Here is a 22,802-nt window from a genome sequence, read left to right on the forward strand (position 1 = left end):
TCTCTCTCTCTCTCTCTCTCTCTCTCTCTCTCTCTCTCTCTCTGTGTTTCTGCTTTGTTACCTCCGTCCAGGTTTTGTTTACGACCCAGTTTGTTTGTTAGCCTGTTTGTCCGTCTTTTTGTTTTGTTTGTCTAAGTTTTTATTTGTTAGTCCGTAACGTTGCTCAAAAAAGTTGTTTGTTGATTTTCAGGAGCGTTTGGCGGAGAGGCGAGATACGTGACCTAAAAGGTTTATTTCGTTTAGGGGAAAGTCTGGGGTCTCGTCCTGGGTCCAGGGACGTAAGAATAATAATAATAATAATAATAATAATAATAATAATAATAATAATAATAATAATAATAATAATAATAAGAAGAAGAAGAAGAAGAAGAAGAAGAAGTAGTAGTAGTAGTAGTAGTAGTAGTAGTAGTTTGATAAAAACAGTTTTGAGGAATAGAGGCAAAGAGAGCCTAGGAAAGGACCAAAATTAGCTGAGATCAGGGAGACCAGCCTCTGAAAGTTTCAGAAAAGACCCAAAAATATCATTAGTCGTTAACTGTGGTATAAGCAAAATTTCTAAACTAAAAATAAGGGTTTAGGAGCTCTCAGCTGACGACTCCTGAATTTTAGTTGTATCGCTTCTTTTTATCTCTCTTATTTACCCCTTTTTCCAATAAAATCTCTCTCTCTCTCTCTCTCTCTCTCTCTCTCTCTCTCTCTCTCTCTCTCTCTCTCTCTCTCTCTCTCTCTCTCTCTGACGGCTGATTTCTGTTGGCTCTGTCCATAAGGTTTTCAGCTAAATAATTTAAGAAGGAAAACACATCAATAATATTTGCATTCAATGAAGGATAATCAAAATCTATTACAGACAGCAACGGTGGGATTTATTACAAATATACAAACACGATTAGTTATATTCACGGGATCTGTCTGAGGTCAGGTCTACAGGTGTGATCGAGTAAGACAGAAAGTGAAAATACTGCAAAAATAAATTGAGGGAAAGGAAGGCTTCCTAATAAACAGCTGTAAAAGTTAAGGAAATAATCTATTTGAGTTGGTAAGAAGATTCTGATTTATTAATTATGGAAAGTGAACCTAAATGGGACTCGAGAAATTCAACTCATAGTTAAAACAATGAAAATCATTATTAATTTGTGCGTTCCTGCTCACTTAGTCTCGAGTATTGGTCTCACAAATAGAATTTTGGTAACAAAATTATTAATTTTAACCGAAAAAGTCAGTCTTTGGCTACTGAAAAATATATGCTAAAATAATTTCACTAAATGAGTTGATAAAGCAGTTCTTTGAATTGAATTTCGTGAACAGGTTATGATTGACATTAAGGAGAAAGGGATTCGTATGATTGCGATTCCAGCTGGTTAAAACATTCGAACAAAATTTGAGCAATCCACTTCTAAAAAGCCAAATAAAAACAGCCAGAAAAGAGATTTTTTATCCTAACTTAGAGTATGATTGACAAATACTTTTCCCTAAAAAGAACGCATCCACTTACCAACGAATAATGAAGAAGGGAAAAACGGAATAAATATGAGATCAACGGGGAAATGAGATCAGTAAAACAAGTGTTTTTGGGAAGGACCTAAGATATGTCTTCACTGGGAATAGGGCCGCCAGAGGGCATTCGTCACGCCCAAGATCTATTATATAAAAAAGGGCATTGAGTCCTGCATCCCAGCATCTATTGTTGGAGGTCGAAACTCTGTAGGCCGTAAGCCATGACCCCTTGGCGTACATCGACGCTTTCTCTAACCTGGTTGAAAAAGAAGAAAGATGAATTATAGCCAAAACTCCATTGTCTAAGAAGTTTAAGCCCTAAAATTTACTCCAGCATTTCGATTTTGTTTATTAAGATTACTTTTGGAGAGAATAATCAGTCAATGTCTACGAAGTTTTAGTTTTAAAACATACTCTTTCATCTTGATTTTGTCTGTTAAGTATGATGAGAATAAGTAGCCAAGCGGTAAGGTAGGCCTACTCCTTCACACTCTCTTAGACTCTTACCTGTTCAGGTTGGGCAGGACCTGATGGTACACCACCTCCCCCTACGAAGCTCGCTTCGTCACTGAGCGAGCCATCTGAAATAAGATCGGTAAAATAGCATTTATCAATAACGTGGGCAAGGCCTGGACAGCACAAGCATGCTCTTCCTTGTCGCTACTGGCTGAATAGGAAATTGAAATGCTTACATTTTTTATCATAAATCAGAATTTTCTGCCTCTGCCAAGTTGTTCAGCTTGAAAAGGGTTCAACTTGACCTTCAACTTGAATCGAACATAATTTTCAGGAAGTGGAAACACTCCAACTAACTGAGGTTCATACTAGGTAATCACTTTCAGGCCTCACTGCACTTACAGCAAGGGTCCATGCTGGCTTAAGCTAGCTTAATCTACACTTACCAACCAACTAAGAGTGTTACAATTCTTCTCTGTTTTGACGAACTGGTGTAACTCATTTTTTTTTAAGTTTTAGAGTTTTTCAGCCAAAATTACAAAGTTTTTGATACTCTATAACATATCAAAACTTCAGCTGCCTGTGTTGTTACATTTTCAAACCAAATGTCCTCAAAAGATGAGCTAATTCGAAGCTATGAATAATATCAAAATCTCTGAAGCACATTTTCTCAGAATGCCAGCTCATCAAACTAGGGACGAATTAGGTAATGCAGCTATTATGACAGGGACAAACAAAGACACCTGGATAGGAGACATACTAAAACTTACCCGAAGCCAGTGTATCGAGAGTGATCCCAGGGTAGTGCTGAAGCTGGCGCGGAGGCATGTGGGCACGATCAGATGCTGACACAAACTTCTCCCACGCCCACATGACGATTCCCACCACTAAGGCCACCACCATAACTGCGACACCACCCATGATGCCCCCCAGCCTCCAGTTGATTCCGTCAAGGAGATTGGTCCCTATTCCCAAGCCGGGTTCAGCTATGGGAGGCTGTGTCGGAGACTGTGGTGCTGGAGGAACTAGGGAGGAAAGTGACAGATGAAGAGATTTTGATGTAATTCAGGTTTTAGCAGTAACACATGACAGATTAACTCCACAAGTAATAGGATTAAAGGCACATTGCATGTATGACCTAGGGAAAGATGATCTGTGAGATGAGATGGTAATACTATGGATTTTATGGAGAAGAGAAACTGCAGTATAGCATTTGGTCATGAGGATGAGGCAGGTGAAATCATGGGCAACAGATGTAACACACGACTGACTGACTGACTCCATAAGTGCAGAATTAAAGGTACATGTTCTAGTAAAAGATGATCTGTGAGATGAGATGGGAAAATTATGGATTTGAAGAAGAGACACTGCAGTATAGTAGAATACAGTTACAAAGATGAGGCAAGTGAAATCACAGATGATAGAAGTGACACAGCAACTTTGGGCATACCTGATAAGTGTATATGCTTTCTGGGCTGTGTCTTTGCGAACATGTACAGTGGCTTTGAGCGAGAATGAGGGGAGGCAGTGTACAGAACAAGGCGCAAATGTGCGTCTGGAGGCAGACCTTTCACACTGAAAATTGGTCGTCCTTCGCTCACGTTCGCCACCAAGGTGTCACCTGACCAAACCTGAAAGTAGTAGAAAGACTAATCTACTTGCATATTATGTAGCGTTTCGCTGGTGGAAACTTATAGTAGTTTGATGCCAGGTCATCTACAATCAAACAATCAGCTGATGGATGTTAAAATGGAGGCTTTTAATTGAACAGAAAATGAAGAGTTGTTGCATGCTTAAGAAAATTTATGAAGAAAAATTCAATAACATTCTTGAAAGGAAGAAATGAAAAAATAATTGTATTTTAGAACAAAGATTAAATGGATTAAAGGGAAATGGAAACAACGACAGAGGTTCTTGAGCCAAAATAGTGAGGAAGATGCTGTCTGAATTCGCCCAACTCAAAAAAGGGGGAGATGCCGTCTGAAATTGTCTAACTCTGTGTCGATGGAGTGACAACGTTTAAACGTTGCTGTATATACAAAGGAATAATAATGCCCTATGAACCGAGAAATAATGGCTATACCTCACATATTATTATTATTGGCTGAACCAAGCAGTCTGCTTACCCATACCTATGAAGTCTAAGAATTTAAACATGGACATTGGACCACTCTTACCTCCAAATTGGCTTTCGTGCTCGACTCCGGTGATCTGACGAAACTCATGCTGGGGGAATGTTGAGCGTCCTGCAGAGCAGAATTGACGTCACGCGCCGAATCTTGAGCGTAGGTGGGGTCGTCGCATCGGACTTCCATCCTGGTGACGCCTATTAGAGTTATGTTACAGTCCTGCAACGCTTTTGGTGGCTCTGTGTAAGGGAAGCGATTCAGAGAGAAAAGAAAATAATATCACCGGATTAGGGATGTTGGTTGGTTGGTACGTAGCTCTAATGAAGTTCAAATAAGGAAACAGAATCTAAGCTAAAACATCTAAAGTTAGTATCCTTTTTCCTATTTTCTATTATATATATATATATATATATTTTATATTTTGTTATATATTTACAAGTTTTTGTTTTGTTTTGTTTACAAGTGATAAGAGATTGTTAGATATACGTTATTTAATTGAAATTGGAAATGACAATCACAGAAAAATAATGAAAGATAAGCAGAAATAGTTTCATTACTTTTTACCAAAATAACATCTTGGCATATTTCTTTGGGCCAGTGATAAAATTCATGAAAGTTATCAATAAAGTTTATATTGGATAAGAATAACTAAGAAATAAGTGCTAAAATACACTAGTATTTATATACTTTCAATGAAGAAGAAGATGAAGTTAACAATGGTGAATGACAAGGCCCAACAGACTAGCAGTTTTTAACAGAGGATAATAATACTAGTCTCAAAAACAACAATACTGAAATATTAAAACCAATAGCAATATAGAATTCCATTTTTAGACAATGAGGATTCTCATTCTCTGAACATATGTACATTCATCAGCTGAAGACACAGAAACGAGTGTGCAAGGTACTCTGTTAATTTACACGATAATACTGGGCACTCTGTCGTTTCTTTTTAAACTTATCCTATGGCTTCAGCTGATAAATAAATGATGTTTATATTTACGACTTTGTTTTAGTAATTTCGTTTCTTGTACTATACCACAGAGAATATCTTTTGATATATTTGGTTAAATGCCAAATGATTAATATTTCTTTGAATAAATCACGAGCATATTTGTGATTTTTTTTTTTAGTATTTTCGTTCATGTACTATACCACAGAGAATAACCTTTGACAAATTTAGTTAAATGCCAAAGGATTAATTTTTCTCTTATGGTTGTTCAGTAGACAAGCAACACGAATAAAACAAGTAACGTTAAATGATAATTTGCTGGTAAACTTAATCATTTTTATAACAAATCATCTTCCTCCGGCATTTTCAATTATCTAGGGTCCCAGTAAACCCCTTCCTCTAACCACCCCCCACCTCCACCCCACTACTATCCCTCCGACTTTTTACTTAACTTTTTATTTTATTATTTTTTTACAATTCTGAGTGGTCTTCGTTAGGGGAAATAACGAATACGATGCAAAACTGTGTTTTCCCAGGGAAAGCAATGAACAGAATCACTGGAAAGAGAAAAATAAGGAAAAAAATTTTTTTTCCATTACAGTTATTCTTGGAATTTCATGACACAGCACATTTAACTCTTCTATGAATTACGTAAATAGATATAATAATTCAAATTATCTCTGCCCAAACGTGAAAAATAGGAGGATCTGAAATGGTTCATATGGAAATGTTATAAAGCGTTTTAAAATTCTCCTACAAGTTAATGTATCACAGGAAACACTTACGAAAAACGTGCATGATTTTTTATAGTCAGAGTCTACCATGCATACCCTGGTTAAATCTTTTAATTGGCTATTATGCCCCAAGTTTATCATCTGGGTATATCTGGTAATTTACTGGTCTGTGCGTCTGTATGTTTGTCTGGCCTACTGTATACACTTCCGGTCACCTGCTAAGGTTGCAAGGTGCTATAATGTTTTACCTATATAACATACTTAAAACAAATCCAATATGCACAGTTAGGTCAAGGTCAGAATCATACTTAGGGGTCAAATGTCAAATAAAAATTTGCCAGCGGTATCGTGTTCCACAAGGGTGTATATATATATATATATATATATATATATATATATATATATATATATATATATATATATATATATATATATATATATATATAGTCTCATTCACAAATTACAGGGATTCTTTCGCTCACATTATTTTGGTATCTCAAAGACCTTCAGGTTGCTTTGTTGATACAGGGATTCAGTTAAGAATACAAGGTTTTGAAATGAATTCATTTAGGAATAACTCTACACTAATCAAAAGTCAACCTTTATATACATATATAAATTTATATATACAGTATATATATACAATATGTATATATATATATATATATATATATATATATATATATATATATATATATATATATATATATGTATATATTACACTGTAGTATTACAGGAAAAGACATTCATATGTATATATATACTGTATATACTTGACTTTTGATCAGTGTAGAGTTATTCCCAATTAAATTCATTTCAAAACCTTGTATTCTTAACTAAATTCCCTGTATCAACAAAGCAACCTGAAGGTCTTTGAGATACCAAAATAATGTGAGCGAAAGAATCCCTGTAATTTGTGAATACTTTAATGAGACTATACTCTAAGTACCTGGAAATATAAAAAGACTCATTCTCTTTTCCCAACGAAGAGGTCCAGAGTCCGTGCGTTAATTAACTCGCAGATGAAGCCATAAGAAAAAATCAAATTATCCGCTTTTAAAATTCCTGCCCCCCCAACCCCTCAAAAAAAAAAACTGCGTAATTTGAGCTTCTCATTAACGAAAGTGCTACGCTTGCAACGTGATGACCTTTCGCCCTAAAGGCAATTAAGAGGATTCTGCAATGTCATTGCAATGATGATGATTTGCCTGAATGAAAGAGGTGAAAGAAATAGAGAGAAATCGTTGCATATTTCGTCCCTAGTTTGACGCACTAGCTTCAGCCATTCTTTCCTCGTTCTGTGAAAATAACCTTCAAAGGTTTTGATATCGTTCAGAGCTTCTAATTAGCTCATCTTTTGTGGAAATTCTTGTGAAAAATCTGACAACGAGGACGCCTGAAATTTTGATATGTTATAGAGTATCAAAAATTGAGAAACTGACTGGAAAACTCAAAAACTTAAAAAAAAAAGTTATACGCTATTTTGTCAAAACAGGGAACGATTTTTACTCACCAACTACCGTCAGGGTGTATGTACAGGGAACCTCCATATGACCTACGCTGTTACGGGCATAACATCCTATTACCGTCGAGGTCGAAGGGGTTAAAGTCACTGTCGACTTTCCAGGCTCCGTTGGGTCAGGTTCATGGTCGACCTTCTTCCAGTTCCCTCTACCTGGACCGCCATCGACCGTCTTTGACCAGGAAGCGTCCCAATTCAAGCCACCAGAGGGCTTAGTATGCCCCGTCAGAGAAATGTCACTGGAGGCTGATTCTTCCCTTCCAGACACCAAAGGTCCTTGGCGATCAGGGGCATCCAGATGAATTTGCAGGTCGTTGGAAACGAAGGGAAGGCCCTTTGAACGCAACTCGCCATAGTGGCTAGGCCATACAGAATTAGCGTTACCACCCTCATGTGGGTCAGCCTTAGTCACCCCTGCGTCAGAATCGAACTGACGAGGGAAAGTGTGACTGGGAAGAATTGGGTCAGTGAAGAGGGTATGCGTGTCTTGGTGGCCTCTGGCGGCGCTCTGGCTGTGCCTGTGGGCAAGAGATGGGATGCCAATCTTCCAGGTGAAGGTGATGTCCTGTGGTTGGGCTTCCACTTGGCATGTCAGGCTCACTGACGTGTTGGCTGTCACTACGAGCTTCTGGTTCGTAGGGCCTGAGCAGTAGGGCAGATCTACAGAGGGGAGAGAACGGACATTATCACTTTTACCTCTTTACTTTCCATTACTTCATCTTAATGAACACCATATTCTCTGGAAGCTAGAATTCCAAGTCAGTGGCCCCTGTAGGCTTGTTCCACATGAATAGGTTTCATCTTCTGAATAGTAATAATAGTAGTAATACAAATGTAATTATGTGATTTTATGTGATTTATGAAGTTTAGGCTGTCAAGCCAAGCACTGGGGCACCTTCGGCCATTCAAGGTAGTGAAGAGAGGGAGTTGGATTGGGTGGATAGCAAGATAGAAAGATCCTGAAAATAAATGAAATGAAGTACAAGGCTCTAAAGATGGCCTACGAGAATACCCAACAGTTGCTACAATTCAGTAAGGGAGATCTACAGAGGGAGGAAATAGACAGTTAAATTAGCTATATACATTACCACCTGTACAAAGATAATTCACTGATACAATTTTTTACAATTAAGATATTCCTCAAAAAGGTTAATACTGAAGATGAAGTTAACAGAGAAATATGACAAGCAAAGGGAGAGGAAGTCCTATGTAATAAAAACACAATAATTGGGGTTCCTGTCTATTTTATAATTGCGAGACCGATTTTTTTATTTTATGAAATAGTCCACTGTACAAGACAGACCCATAATATTGGAAGTGCTCGTGTGATAACTAGTTTTAGTTAAGAATATTTTCTTTTTTTGCCCACATCATCAAGAGTAAATAAGCGTATTACGTCTTGATAATAACTCACGTGTTTAAGCATAAGTTTTATACTAACTTAACATATATATATATATATATATATATATATATATATATATATATATATATATATATATATATATATATACACATACGTACATATAAATATAAATATATATATATATATATATATATATATATATATATATATATGTAATAAATATATATATAGCATACCATAGAAAAACATAATAATTACCATAAACCTGAAATTGAAGCATATTGCAAATATTCAATTGTCTTCTAATTCTTGCTTGAACAAATGAAGCTATGATAAATGCCGTTTGTAAACACTATCGCATCCAGGCGAACACTGACAAAGGAACCCTCTCAGCGAAATGTATTATCCCTTTATCAATAAACTTTATTGATGATCTGCTCCCGGAAGGAGGTAGTTTATATTAAGGTATTGTATATAAATATATAATATTTATATTGCATGTAATTTCATTCACACAGTCATATTTTGTCTAAAACAACATATATCGTATCATTTTAGAATTCTTGTCTTATACCCATTTGAATAACAAATCAAGTTGTATTGAGCTTGGGATAGATATATGAAATTAAGTATTTATTTAAAATGTATAATATTTACCACCTGATAATTTCATTCTCACCGTCATAATTTGTCCAAAAAATACTGAAACGATTCAGAATTTTTCTGATATACTCATTTGAAAAATACTCAAGTTATATGAAGCTTGAGATAACCAAATCAAATCAAGTATTTATATATAAATATATAATATTTACGGCCTGATAACTTCATTCACACCGTCGTACTTTATCTAAAAAACATACTGAAACGATATAGAATTCTTCTGATATACATCTTTGAAAAAGAGGTCTGGTAAAACAATACAGAGAATTAATTTGGAATACTTCTGATATAGCCTACCCATTTGATTAAGAGGTCAAGTTGTATAAAGCTTGGGAATCAATTTAAAACACTAGTCATATACCCATTTGATTTAGAGGTCAAGTTGAATTAGACTTGGGATGAATATGTGAAATTTCACTAAAATAAAACCAGAAATGAACTCTCACGTTTGACAATGACTGGAATAGCGTTTGAGTGTCCGTCTCCCTCGGAGTTTGAGGCCAGGCAGGCGTAGATTCCGGAGTCTTGTCTCGTCACGGGAGAGATGACCAGAGACGAATTGTCTCTGGCCAACACCCGTCCCCCGACGCTTCTCCTGATGCCCTGAGGTGGAAAGTGAGATGAGGTTATTGTGAGGTGTGACCTAGATCTTACGAGTAAGGGTTCTCTTGATCGATTGCTTAAACTACGCTGTGACTTTAAGCTGGTATCTTTAATCGTTTGTTTAAATTACACTGTAACTTGAAATCTTACATTTTTAATCGATTTTTTTAATTACACTGTAATTTGAAAACCCATCTTCATGATAAAAAACACAATTATCTTTATTGATTTGAATGTTTACAGTAAAAAGCTTAATAATAAATATTTAGCGGAGAAATGGCTTCGATATTTGTTCTATATTGAATAGGGAAATAGGCCTAGGAAGCTCCTGGGGTTACTAAGATATTTCTTTAAATTCAATTATTATTATTATTATTATTATTATTATTATTATTATTATTATTATTATTATTATTATTAAGAACCCTTTTCATATGGAACAAGCCCACCACAGGTGCCATTGACTTGAAATTCAGGCTTCCAAAGGACATTATTTATTAGAGAAGTAACACAAAGTAATGGGAAACACAGAAAGAAGAGATCGCATATTAAATAAAAAATAAATTAATAAATTGATTAATAAATATAAAAAAGCCAGTAAATTATTAAAATACAAGGAGAATTGTATAAGGGTAGTAATGCAGTGCATCTTCGCTCGAACTTCTGAAGTTCCAATTCCAATTCCAGTTCCAATTCTACCACACAGGATAATCTCTTCAAAGATGACGCTCTTTGTGGTACGTCTCTCCTTCGATAAACGACTCTATTTAACATTTCTCTACTGCATTAGATTATTGAAGAATATATTTTTAACGATATTCAGACAAACAAACGTGAAATGCACCTCCATTAACATTATCGCTTACATTGTGGAGCCAGATTAAGTTGTAGACAGGAGGATCCGCCCGAACGGAGCACAAGAAAGACAGCGTCTGTCCCTCTGTCAGTTCCAGACCGCCCCCGACGAGGGCGCGTCCTCCGTCACTCTTCATCACAGCCACGGGAACGTCTGCAGGGGAAGAGGATGGGAGGAGATGAAAGGGAGAGAGAATGAAATAGGAGAAGGAGAGAAGGCAATGAATGAAATGCTCTTGGTTGTATATCTTCGTCTAGCATTCCAGAAGGTTGATTACGAAAGCCATAGACTTACTGTAAGTTCCACCTTTCTGGTTTACGCAATGAGTAGTGTTTTTCATTATTTCTTAGGCGTTTCCCTCGCCTGGGTTCGATTCCCTTTGGAAGCCAGGATGCTTTTGGGCATGTCTGTTGACCTAGACACCTCACCGTGTACTTAACAGCTATAAGATTGCTGTTGGCCTCAACCAGAACAATTTATGGAGTCATAGGTCTACAACCTCACCACAAGAAAGGCTTACTAAGAACTGGCTCCAAAAGATGCTGGCCCTCCGGTTCTCAGCAACCATTTTGGGATGAGGTTGCTGGTCCCATGCCCCTCTCCAGGGTGGTTGCAACCTAACACAGTCCTCTAACTGGTAGGTACCTTATTCAAATCTTAGATCGATACAGGCACAGTTATTTAAACTAAACTGGGCTAAAGAGTTCCAGCTCACTCGATACCTGAGCCTATGAAACTTATGAACCTTGTAGACTCATAGACCTTTTCAGCAATAATCAGTTGATGAAAAGATTCATAACATGACAATGATGATCTCAGTGCTTTAGATTCACAGAACATAACAGTAGCTTATAAGAGTGTCCTAAACTCAAAGAAAACAGAAACAGTACTCGGTCTGATTAATTAACATAAACAAATATAAAAACACATAACATGCCACTACTAATCAAACCGAGTGAAGTAGACTCACAGAACATGGCGATAGTAATCGATCTCTCGGTTATATTGGCCGCGATGTGAGGGTCGTCGTGATTCGTGGTGACGAGACGACACGTGACGCGCGCGTTGTGAAATCTTTCCTGAACCACCGTGATGGCCAGGCGGTTGACAACGACACCCTCGCCAGCAGAAGCCCAGGAGGTGTCCAGGGGCTTCCCTTCCAGGAACCACCAGAGGCTCTCGACATCTGATGATCCTGGGAGGAAATATTCAGGTTAAAAGGTGGGTGGAAGGATGACATTTTAATTTTGCCTTCAGGGATTACTGCACCAGATATCTGTTTTGCCAAACTCACTATCAAACTAATGAAAGACATCTGTTCCAGCAAATACCAATAAAATGATACTGAAATATTTCATGAACATGAACCATAACTTATATAACAACAACTATTGTACTGAACTGAAGTTCTGAGCTTCAAGAGAATTTTGCCCACAAGCAAATTAGAAATGCTGGGAAGGTAAAGACAACTGATATGATAAGAGAATAGATTCTGAGATGGTAAGGACATGTGGTAGGAATGAGTGAGGGGGAGAGATTGAAGAGGGCTTTGGTGGAACCTGTTACAGGTAGAAGATTGAGAGTAAGGCAGAGAATTAGATAGCAAGATATAGTGAAGGAAGGTTTGAAGAAGGAAGGGTTTAGCAGAGTAAGATGCTTTCGGTAGAAATACTTGAAGAAGACGCAGGCATCAAGGCAACCGACCCCTTAGCTTATGGATAGCAGTGATGGATGAAGAAGAAGTAGTTGCCTGAAATATTAACTAGCACGGCAACATTCACATCAGTAAACAGTCCTTTTCTAGAACCTACATAGTGTGTAGCTAAACAAACTATCGTGGTAACATTCACGTCAGTAAACAGAAACAGTCCTTTTCTAGAACCTGCACAAAGTGTAGCTAAACAAACTAACATGGTAATATTCATGTCTATAAACGTTCTTTTTCAGAACCTGAACGAAATGTAGCTACACATTCAAGTCCAGAATAAGTCAGTAGATTCAAAAGCTCAAGATTCTCACCTTCCTCATTAGGCTCTATTTCCTCAATGAGGAAATGAGGATTTCTATGAGTTCCTGTGGCATAAGGCCTATTTCACACTCACTCTGAAGTCCTATCCTTAATGGCAAGGAATATTCCAAGGTGCTCTGTTAGTGTTACGCAGTAAGAGGCCCTGGTCATTCGACCTCATGATGTGCAATATCTTTGTGCTAGTACAAGGAGCTTTGAAAATAATACTAGCATTATAGAAAAATGCATTGTCTTTTGCAGATACAAAAAAATATTATAATAAACAAATTTATATTTTCCTTCTACTCACAGACTTTGTTCTTACAAGATATCACTGACTTTACATGCCTGACACATTGAAAACGGCTATTTTATTTATTCCATAGGACTCCTGTATCCAGTCCAGCAATTTCATTTTATTTCGATGTTACTTCAGTTGGAAAAATCGAAGCCAAAGTATACCGAGAGAAGGGGGGGGGGGTTAGGGGTTAAAAGTATACCTTAGTTTTACCAGACCACAGAGCTGATTAACAGCTCTCCTAGGGCTGGCCCGAAGGATTAGACTTATTTTACGTGGCTAAGAACCAACTGCTTACTTAGCAACGGGACTACAGCTTATTGTGGAATCCGAACCACATTATAGCGAGAAATGAATTTCTATCACCAGAAATAAATTCCTCTAACTCTTCATCAGCCGGCCAGAGACTCGAACTCGGGCCTAACGAGTGCTAGGCCACAGCTCTACCGACTCATCCAACGAAGAGCTGCGGGGGGGTGGGGTTTAGGGGTGGATTTTGGGGAAGAGATTAGGGGAAAGACCCATCTGTCCCATGGCCTCCAACGAACAAGTCTTGAGTTTGGGTTTAATAGCTTAAGGGTACGTTCGTAGATAGTCTCTGTGTATATTTACTGACTTATATAAATATTTATTATTTTAGTTTTAGTGATAATGTTAATTCTACGTATATTTACTTATATATTGATTTGTTTAGTTTTAATGTTATTTTTATTGTTTATAAACATTTATTTTTATCGAATGCTTTTGTTTTTATATATATATATATATATATATATATATATATATATATATATATATATATATATATATATATATATATATATATAAATAGAGAGAGAGAGAGAGAGAGAGAGAGAGAGAGAGAGAAAATCAAAGAAAACTTCTTTATTCCATTAAAAATGTTATTACATATATTTATTGAGATGTGTCTAAATTGTTATAAAGAGAAAGAGACACACACAAAGAGAGAGAGAGAGAGAGAGAGAGAGAGAGAGAGATTGTTAGAAAGAGAGAGACAAAGAGAGACAGAGAGAGAGAGAGAGAGAGAGAAATAATTCGTCACTTTTATTGCTGTCTGTGCTTAGCGGTAATTCACTCAGCAACGCCAGATATAGATAATAAAACAGATAATCGCAAATATGCAAGATTTTATCACTTCCTAAAATCTTCTCTAACTTCTCGGCTTTCCTCCTCACGTCACCTTTAATTTTTCTCGCTGTTGGTTTCTCTCTCTCGTTCTTATCCTCACTTCATTGTATGACACTGAAATCTATCACAGTCACTTGTTGTTTCAGGGTCTGAGAGAGGGAGAAGGCGCTGAGTGTTCGTCTGCTGTCAATAGCAGTAATAGAAAAGCAAGGAAAATAGAAATACGAGCTTTTGGAAGCGATCTCGTCTCTCTCTCTCTCTCTCTCTCAAAGTGACTTCATCGGTCACTCTCTCTCTATTCTATAACAATATAAATGGACTTACATTTCCCTAGAACGAGCAACTATGAATAAATGTAGCAATGAAATACATTTAACAAGCATTTTTAATGGAATAAAGAAATTTGACTTTGACTCTCTCTCTCTCTCTCTCTCTCTCTCTCTCTCTCTCTCTCTCTCTCTCTCTCTCTCTCTCTCTCTCCTCAGTCACTCCTCAGATCAGATCAGATCGGCAAACAGTAGCGCTGGGTGATGAGACATGTCAGAATGGTTTAAATCCTGAGGCTATCGTTGTGATATTTCAAAATATTTTTCCTCGCTTTTGAAAGTCCTTCAGAAAAAAAAGAAAGGAAGTATGAAAGTGGGACAAGGACATAATGATAAAATTTAAACATTGGTGGACAAACAAACAGACAGACTTATACGATAGGTAAGAAGGACTACATTAAGAAATGGTTAAAAATTTTCATGAATTGTTCAAAGTAGCCCTTTGGGATTCAATGACAGGTAAGAGAATAAGAAAGTAAGAAATTGTTGAAAGTTTTTATGAAATATTTAAATAAATTTCTTGGGATTCAAAGACACTTGTCCCTAAGAGTAACAATTTCAAACTATGCTACCTATACCACTTGAACCTTCAATATAGATTCTTATTAAGTAAGACTGAAGTTTGACCCTTGGTCTAGAGGACCAATTTGGTGTCCACTCTTGCCTAACCATCTTTCTTTCTTTTTTCTTTCTTTCTTTCTTTCTTTAACTGAGATCCTTTTGGACAGAGTCAACAGACTCTGCAGAAAGAGAAACAAGTTACAAGAAAAGGTGATGAATAAATAGATATGAGAATATAGAAAACAAAACCGATATACCTGAAATTCAGGAGACGGCAGCAGAGAGAGAGAGAGAGAGAGAGAGAGAGAGAGAGAGAGAGAGAGAGGAAAAAGAGACACATAAATAAATATAAAGGAAATAGGAAATAAAACCGATACACCTGAAATTCAGGAGTCATCAGCATCAGTAGAGAGAAGGAATGAATGTGCTCATAGCTTAAACATTTTGAGATCATAAGATTTCACAACTGCACTAGGCAAACTATTCTGACCAGTAACTAATAAGAAGGAGATTTGACCCTTCTGCCAAAGAATCATTTGCGTGTTCACTTCAGTCTTACCATGTGAAGCTTGACAGGTCAGTGTGAGGTTTGTCCCCTCAGCCAGGGGTCCAATTTTGCTGTCTACTGATCGTCCTGTGCCGTCTTCTAAGACGACTGTCTCCACATCGTCTGTTTGAGGGGAAAGAAAGAATATTTAAGTTACTAGAAAGGAAATGTATTATCGTTTACAGTTGTTTTAAGATATATGGGATTAGATTCTGGTCTGGGAAGTGTTTATGTTACTTTCTGTTTCCTAAGATGGTTATGAATAATATTTACAGTTGGAGTAGATTGTAATGTTAAAGATTCTAATATTAAAAAATTTTGACAAGGAATGTAATATGCTAAAGTTATATTCGTACTTATTAAGCATTGTACTAATTGTAGTTTTACATTTTTTTCTTTAATTTAGTGTAAAACATTGCATTCTGTTTCAAATTACCTATATCGAGCAAGAGAACCTCCAGATAGAGTCGATTAAAGCACAAATATAGCTTCCCTGGTTACTAGACCAATCTAACAACAGAGAGGAACATCAAAGCCTTACCTGCCACAATTAACTTGAGCCTCTGAGTCCAGGTGGGAGACTGGCGGAAATGAACTCTGCACCTGTACTCGGCTTCATCAGAGTCTTTCACATTTTTGATAATTAGCGTCGTTCCTCCGGGACTTAAGCTCTTCCGCTCGCTTGCTGCACTGACATTCCCGGCTCCCAAATCTCTGATTTTCCTCCCGGCGTTGGAGTCGTAAACGCTTCTTCTTCTTCTCCTTCTTCGTTTCTTGGTTTTTATGGCATTGTTTTTCAAAATGTCGTTTTCACTTGTGTCAGAGGGCTTGTTTGCCATGCTCTGGGAGTGTTTTTCTTTGACTTTCGTCGTGTTGGTCTTGTTTTTGGCGATGTTTCGAGCGTCGTGGCTGGAAGCAGCAGAAGAAGAAGAAGGAGAAGAGAAGGCTAATCAGTTATACAGAAATTAGGAAGAGGAGGAAGTTAGTTACTCAAACATCACAGAGAGGAGAAAGTTACTCTGTTACACAGACATTAGGGAGAGGAATAAGTTACTCAGTTACTCAAACATCACAGAAAGGAGAAAGTTACTCAATTACACAGACGTTAGGGAGAGGAAGAAGTTACTCAGTTACTCAAACATCACAGATAGGAGAAAGTTACTCAGTTACATAGACTTTAGGGAGATGAAGAAGTTACTCAGTTACTCAAACATCACGGAGAGGAGAAAGTTACTCATTTACACAGACATTAGGGTGAGGAAGAAGTTACTCAGTTACTCAAACATCACAGATCAGTTACTCAAACATCACAGATACAGAGGGCTGGCCCGAAGGATTAGATTTATTTTTACGTGGCTAAGAACCAATTGGTTACCTAGCAACGGGACCTACAGTTTATTGTGGGAAATACACATTAAGCAGAAATTAATTTCTATCACCAGAAACAAATTCCTCTTGTTCTTCACTGGCCGGTCAGACATTAGGGAGAAGAAGAAGTTACTCAGTTACACAGACATTAGGGAGAGGAAAAAGTTACTCAGTTACTCGAACATCACAGAGAGGAGAAAGTTGCTCAGTTACACAGACATTAGGGAGAGGAAGAAGTTACTCAGTTACTCGAACATCACAGAGAGGAGAAATTTGCTCAGTTACACAGACATTAGGGAGAGGAGGAAGTTACTCAGTTATACAGACATTAGGGAGAGAAGGAAGTTAATCAGTTACATAGACATTAGGAAAGGATACGAAGGTTGCTCAGTTACACAGACATTAGGAAGAGAATACGAAGGTTGCTCAGTTACACAGACATTAGGATGATGAAGAAGTTACTCAGTTACACCGACAATAGGGAGAGAAGAAAGTTACTCAGTGAGACAGACATACATGATACATTTTCACTGGAAAAGATGATAATTGGATTAACTCCCCTCCCTACAACAAAGTTGCTGAGGCCGAATTATACAAAAGTTCAAGTGAAAAGAACTTTGACAGTCACTCTTCAAGCTATAACCTTTTATTATATATATATATATATATATATATATATATATATATATATATATATATATATATATATATATATATATATATATATGTCCATATACTGATATACATATATATATATATATATATATATATATATATATATATATATATATATATATATATATGTGTATATACAGGTGTTTGAAATTAGAGGCCCCCTCCTCCACAGAACAAATGGAAAGTTATGAAGTTTTCTGCTATAGCCTATCTCCAAGTACATTATTTTAAGTTTCTATTAAGCTATTTTTCATTTTGCATTTCTTGTATTTTCAGACTGAGTGACGAAGTTAGATACAGCCATGGCTAACGACTTGGAGGAAATCAATCTGCTAATGACTCCGGGAACCACTCCAGGGGTCACCACTGTAAGAGGTGCAAAAAAGAGAGCAGGTGAACATGTACTGCTAGTTTATTAAGAAAGCAGGCCGCTTATAAAGCGGCGTGCAGACGTCATACAAAGGCATACAATAGGATACAGGTGACCCGAGGTCAATTGTTCTCAGTGTGAAACAGGACAGATAAATACAAATAACATGTAAAGATAAAATTACAAGAATTGACACAATAATGTTCTGACACATGTACAACGTAAACAGGCACAAATGAATCAATAACAGATACGTTTTTACATAGATAAAAATGTGGCTATTTAGCGTGACCTAAGCTTGTGGGAAAGGCAACCTAGAAAACGGGAGGTTCACTACAGAAAACCAGTTGAGCAGGGACTTTACACTTTCTCAGGAGTCAAAAGACATCATAGCTGAGGCAGTGGGTAGACCAAGAAAGTCTTTATATAAATTGGCGCCTGAACTAGAAAAAAAAGAGGAAAGAAGAGAAGTTATAGTACTGTATACATGAGTTGAAAAAATCTGGTATCAAGCCATTTCATGTTATCAGCAAGCCCAACATCATTCAGCAACAGAGAGAAGCCAAATCATAAAAATGACATCATTTGGGCTGCAAAGTTGGATGATGTCAGCAATGACGTGCGCTATCGCCAAGTTGTGAAAATTCCAGAATGTTTGGGAATTTTTCTCTGTTTCACAGCCAAATGGTTAATGTGGATCATCAAAGAAAAAGGACAGTCATGGAATGGCGAATACTTCAGAGAAACTGTGCTTATTGGTGGAGTATTTCCTTTCCTCAAAGATCCTGAAAATGTGTTATCTGTTGAAGAAGTCACATTTTTGCATGATAAGGTACCATGTTTCAAGGCTCTTCAGACACAGGAGCTGCTTCGAAACAGTGGTATCGATTTCTTCTCGTCAAGTGAATTTCCAGGTAGCTCCCCTGACCTTAATGTGTGTGAAAACATTGGTAGTATCTTAATGGACCATGTTGAAGCGTACACAGTGAACTATGATGGTATACCAAACCTCGACGACCTGCGAAGAGAGGTGACCGAAGTGCTCAGGGAAATGGAGTTTGAGTCTCAGCTTTTTTGCAATTTGCTGAAATCATACCCCTCAAGAATGCAGGCTGTGGTACAGGCAGATGGAGGCCACACAAAATATTAAATAGTCAGAGAGAAACTTAAATAAATACCTGTTCTGAATTACTTTTGTTTTTGTCCATATAAATTTTAGTTTTTGCTGTAGGCAGGCCCTCTAATTTTGAAACACTGTATATATATATATATATATATATATATATATATATATATATATATATATATATATATATATATATATATATATATATATATATATATATATATATATATATATATATATATATATATATATATATAATGTTTCAACATAAACCATCTATACAATGGATAGATAAATGAAGTATAAAACATTCTATAGGTCAATTTACATGAAAACTTTTTTATTTGACGTGAATAGTTTCAAAACATCACATAAACTACAAACTGTCACAAAGCTTTGTAGCTAATAATTTCAGACGGAAATATGGAGTTTCAGACGCAAAACACGAATTTCAGATGGAAAATTCTAATTTCAGATGCAAACTACAAATTTTAGGCGAAAAACATGAGTTCCAGACGCAAAACACGAATTTCAGATGCAAAACAGACTTTCAGACCCAAAACACGAATTTCAGATGCAAAACATGAGTTTCAGACACAAAACACGAATTTCAGATGCAAAACACAAGTTCAGACACAAAACACGAGTTTCGGTTGCAAAACAAAAGTTTCAAGTGCAAAACACGACTTTCAGACACAAAGCACGAATTTCAGATGCAAAACACAAGTTTCAGACACAAAGCACAAGTTCAGATGCAAAACACGAATTTAAGACGCAAAACACGAGTTTTAGGCGTTAAGCACGAACTTCAGAGGCAAAACACGAGTTTCAAACATAAAGTACGGGTTTCAGACACAAAGCACAATTTCAGATGCAAAATACGAATTTCAGACGCAAACACGAGTCCCAGATACAAATCACGAGTTTCAGATGCAAAACACAAGTTTCAGACACAAAGCACGAGTTCAGATACAAAACACGAAATTTAAACTTAAAATACGAGTTTCAGACAAAAAGCACGAATTTCTGGTGCGAAACACGAGTTTCAGACAGAAAGCACGGATTTCAGATACAAAACATGAGTTTCAGACAAAACACGAGTTTCAGACACAAAAAAAAGCTCAGATGTAAAACACGAATTTCAGACACAAAAAACAAATTTTAGACACATAACACGAATTTCAGACACAAAAAAACTAATTTCAGATCTAAACCATGAATTTCAGATGCAAAACATGAGGATCAGACGCACAACACAAATTTCAGATATTAAGTACAAGTTTCAGATGCAAAACACGAATATCAGAAGCAAAACAGAGTTTCAGATGTCAAACACGAATTTCAGATGCAAATTATGTGTTTCAGATGCAAAAAACCAATGTCAGATCCAAGACAAGAGTTTTAGATGCAAAGCACAAATTTCAGTTGCAAAACACGAGTTTCAGATGCAAAACACGAATTTCAGATGCAAAACACAAGTTTCACCTGCAAACACACGAATTTCAGGCGCAAAAAAATGAATTACAAGCGCAAAACACGAATTTCAGACGCAAAACACGAATGTCTGACGCTCAGCACTAAAGTCTAACGCTCAGGACGAATGTCTGACGCACAGCCCGAATTTCAGACGCATATCACGAATTTCAGATGCAAAATACGAATTTCAGATGCAAAACATGAATTTCAGAAGCCAGAAAACGAATTTCAGACTCCAAAAAGCGAATTTCAGACGGAAAACATGAATTTCAGACGCAAAACACGAATTTCAGATGCAAAATGAGAACTTCAGATGTAAAACAAATTTCAGACACAAATAAGAATTTCAAACACAAACACGAATTTCACATGAAAAATACAATCGTAAGATTCGTCTTCAGTGCAATCATAATTATGATTTTAATATGTAGTCATATTACTTTATTTCTAAAACCTTGCTGACATGAAACTCCGGTGTCGAATACCCCTTATATAAAATCGACGTCCCTTGTTACGTAACAACCTTTATCAATAGTCACACTGTACAAAGGAAACATGAAACCGTTTCCATTCCTTTTTCCCAATTCTGTCATTCTCTAGGTCGTATTTCGTAATTACAAAAGCATTCCAGCATATTTCCAGCTCTGAAACTACAGATTCTAATTCTGTACTATGAAATGCCTACCAAACATCAAATAAAAGTGTTGAATATTCGATGATTCATGATATGAGAAACCCAGAACTCCAGTTACAGCAGGCAGCTTGAATTTTAAAAAAGGAGTATCCGTGTTACTTGTAATGAAATGCTGGAACGTAACATTCTTACTGCAAAAGCACGCAGGACGATGGAATATATTCTTTGTATGTCGATCACGACTCATTCTGGCTAGCGGAGTGTTTTGCCTCGATTCTTCATGGAACAATTGATTTACAGGTTTCCATTTACTGCTGTACGTGCAAGGAATCGCTTCGAAGAGGCTTCAGCTGTTCGTAGCTTTCAGGAATGCGTTTTCAATGACTGACTTCTTTCCTCTTACAAACGTTAACGTTTGATTGGTTTGAAGCGGCGACTAAAGTGTTTTATTGATAGCATAAACATTATCACGAACAGTCAAATATATGCAACTATGTAATCACTAAATAATGGAATAATACAAGTGGAAAAGATAATGCAACAAAAAATACTTCTATCTATCTCTCTATAACCACCAAATAATGGGATATTATACGTGGGAAAGATAATGCAACAAAAAATAATTTTATCCATCTTTTTCTCAAACTCTGTAACCAGAAATAATGCAACCATCTATCTTTCTCTCTGCAAGGTCCTGTAAAACCCATACGATTGTAGAACCACCAAATAATGGAATATACGTGGGAAAGATAATGTAACAAAAAATTATTCTATCTTTCTCTCAAACTCCGTAGCTAGAAATATCGGCTAATTCTTACATAAACAACGCACCTAAAGTACTCAAGTAACCCAACTCACCTGAGGAAAGGCCTTGCTGAGTGGCCCAAGTACCACAAAACCAAATTCAAGGTGTCCTCAGGGTAGTGTGGATGCCTACAGGGAAGTCTGGCTGATGAACCTTCGACCACCCTTACCACAACTACAGGACCTGAAACAGAAAGAGGAAAAAAGCATTAAATAAAAATGGGAATGAGATCTTTGCAAAGGAAATATCATCAAGTGCTTTGTTTTATCATTTTTGAGTGAGATAGATTACATAAAGCCTCTTGAGCCAGAAACATTAAATAGTCGATATTTTTAGGGGCAATGTATTTTCTCAAAACTGTATAAATCATTTTTTAAAGAATAATTAAAACACTCTTCCAGATTTGCATTAATTTTAGTGTTGAATTATAGCTAAACTCTTCTCATTGTGTCTTGAACTAATAGTCTGATCTGCCTCATGAGTAAGAACAAATAACTAATACCAAAAACTTGCTATGATATTTTAACAAAATCTTTTTCACTCTCTCTCTCTCTCTCTCTCTCTCTCTCTCTCTCTCTCTCTTTCCCAGATATGGCCAGGCTTCTGAGAGTTCCTGCGTCATGTTTTTGAGCCACACAAGCATTTTGCTCTTCGAAGTTCCCCAAAAATCTAAAACGTGTTCTC

At 36.7% G+C, this 22,802-nt stretch overlaps 1 protein-coding gene across 1 annotated transcript in view; it reads right to left on the reverse strand.

Annotated features, from left to right (window-relative positions):
- Positions 1-841: 841 nt before the first annotated feature.
- LOC136845359 (uncharacterized) overlaps positions 842-22,802 on the reverse strand; it is a 111,611-nt gene continuing 89,650 nt past the window's right edge. Inside the window, exons 3-14 of the mRNA XM_067115632.1 lie at positions 22,172-22,301; positions 16,206-16,573; positions 15,677-15,787; positions 11,746-11,970; positions 10,786-10,928; positions 9,763-9,919; positions 7,279-7,947; positions 4,128-4,318; positions 3,401-3,581; positions 2,721-2,975; positions 2,002-2,075; positions 842-1,750 (exon numbers count right to left, since the gene is read on the reverse strand). Coding sequence (XP_066971733.1) covers positions 1,679-1,750; positions 2,002-2,075; positions 2,721-2,975; positions 3,401-3,581; positions 4,128-4,318; positions 7,279-7,947; positions 9,763-9,919; positions 10,786-10,928; positions 11,746-11,970; positions 15,677-15,787; positions 16,206-16,573; positions 22,172-22,301 — 2,576 coding nt within the window. The 3' untranslated portion in view covers positions 842-1,678. The remainder of the gene's footprint in view (positions 1,751-2,001; positions 2,076-2,720; positions 2,976-3,400; positions 3,582-4,127; positions 4,319-7,278; positions 7,948-9,762; positions 9,920-10,785; positions 10,929-11,745; positions 11,971-15,676; positions 15,788-16,205; positions 16,574-22,171; positions 22,302-22,802) is intronic.

Source organism: Macrobrachium rosenbergii, chromosome 13 (genome assembly GCF_040412425.1).
Source record: "Macrobrachium rosenbergii isolate ZJJX-2024 chromosome 13, ASM4041242v1, whole genome shotgun sequence".
In the NCBI taxonomy this organism is placed as follows: Eukaryota; Metazoa; Arthropoda; class Malacostraca; order Decapoda; family Palaemonidae; genus Macrobrachium; species Macrobrachium rosenbergii.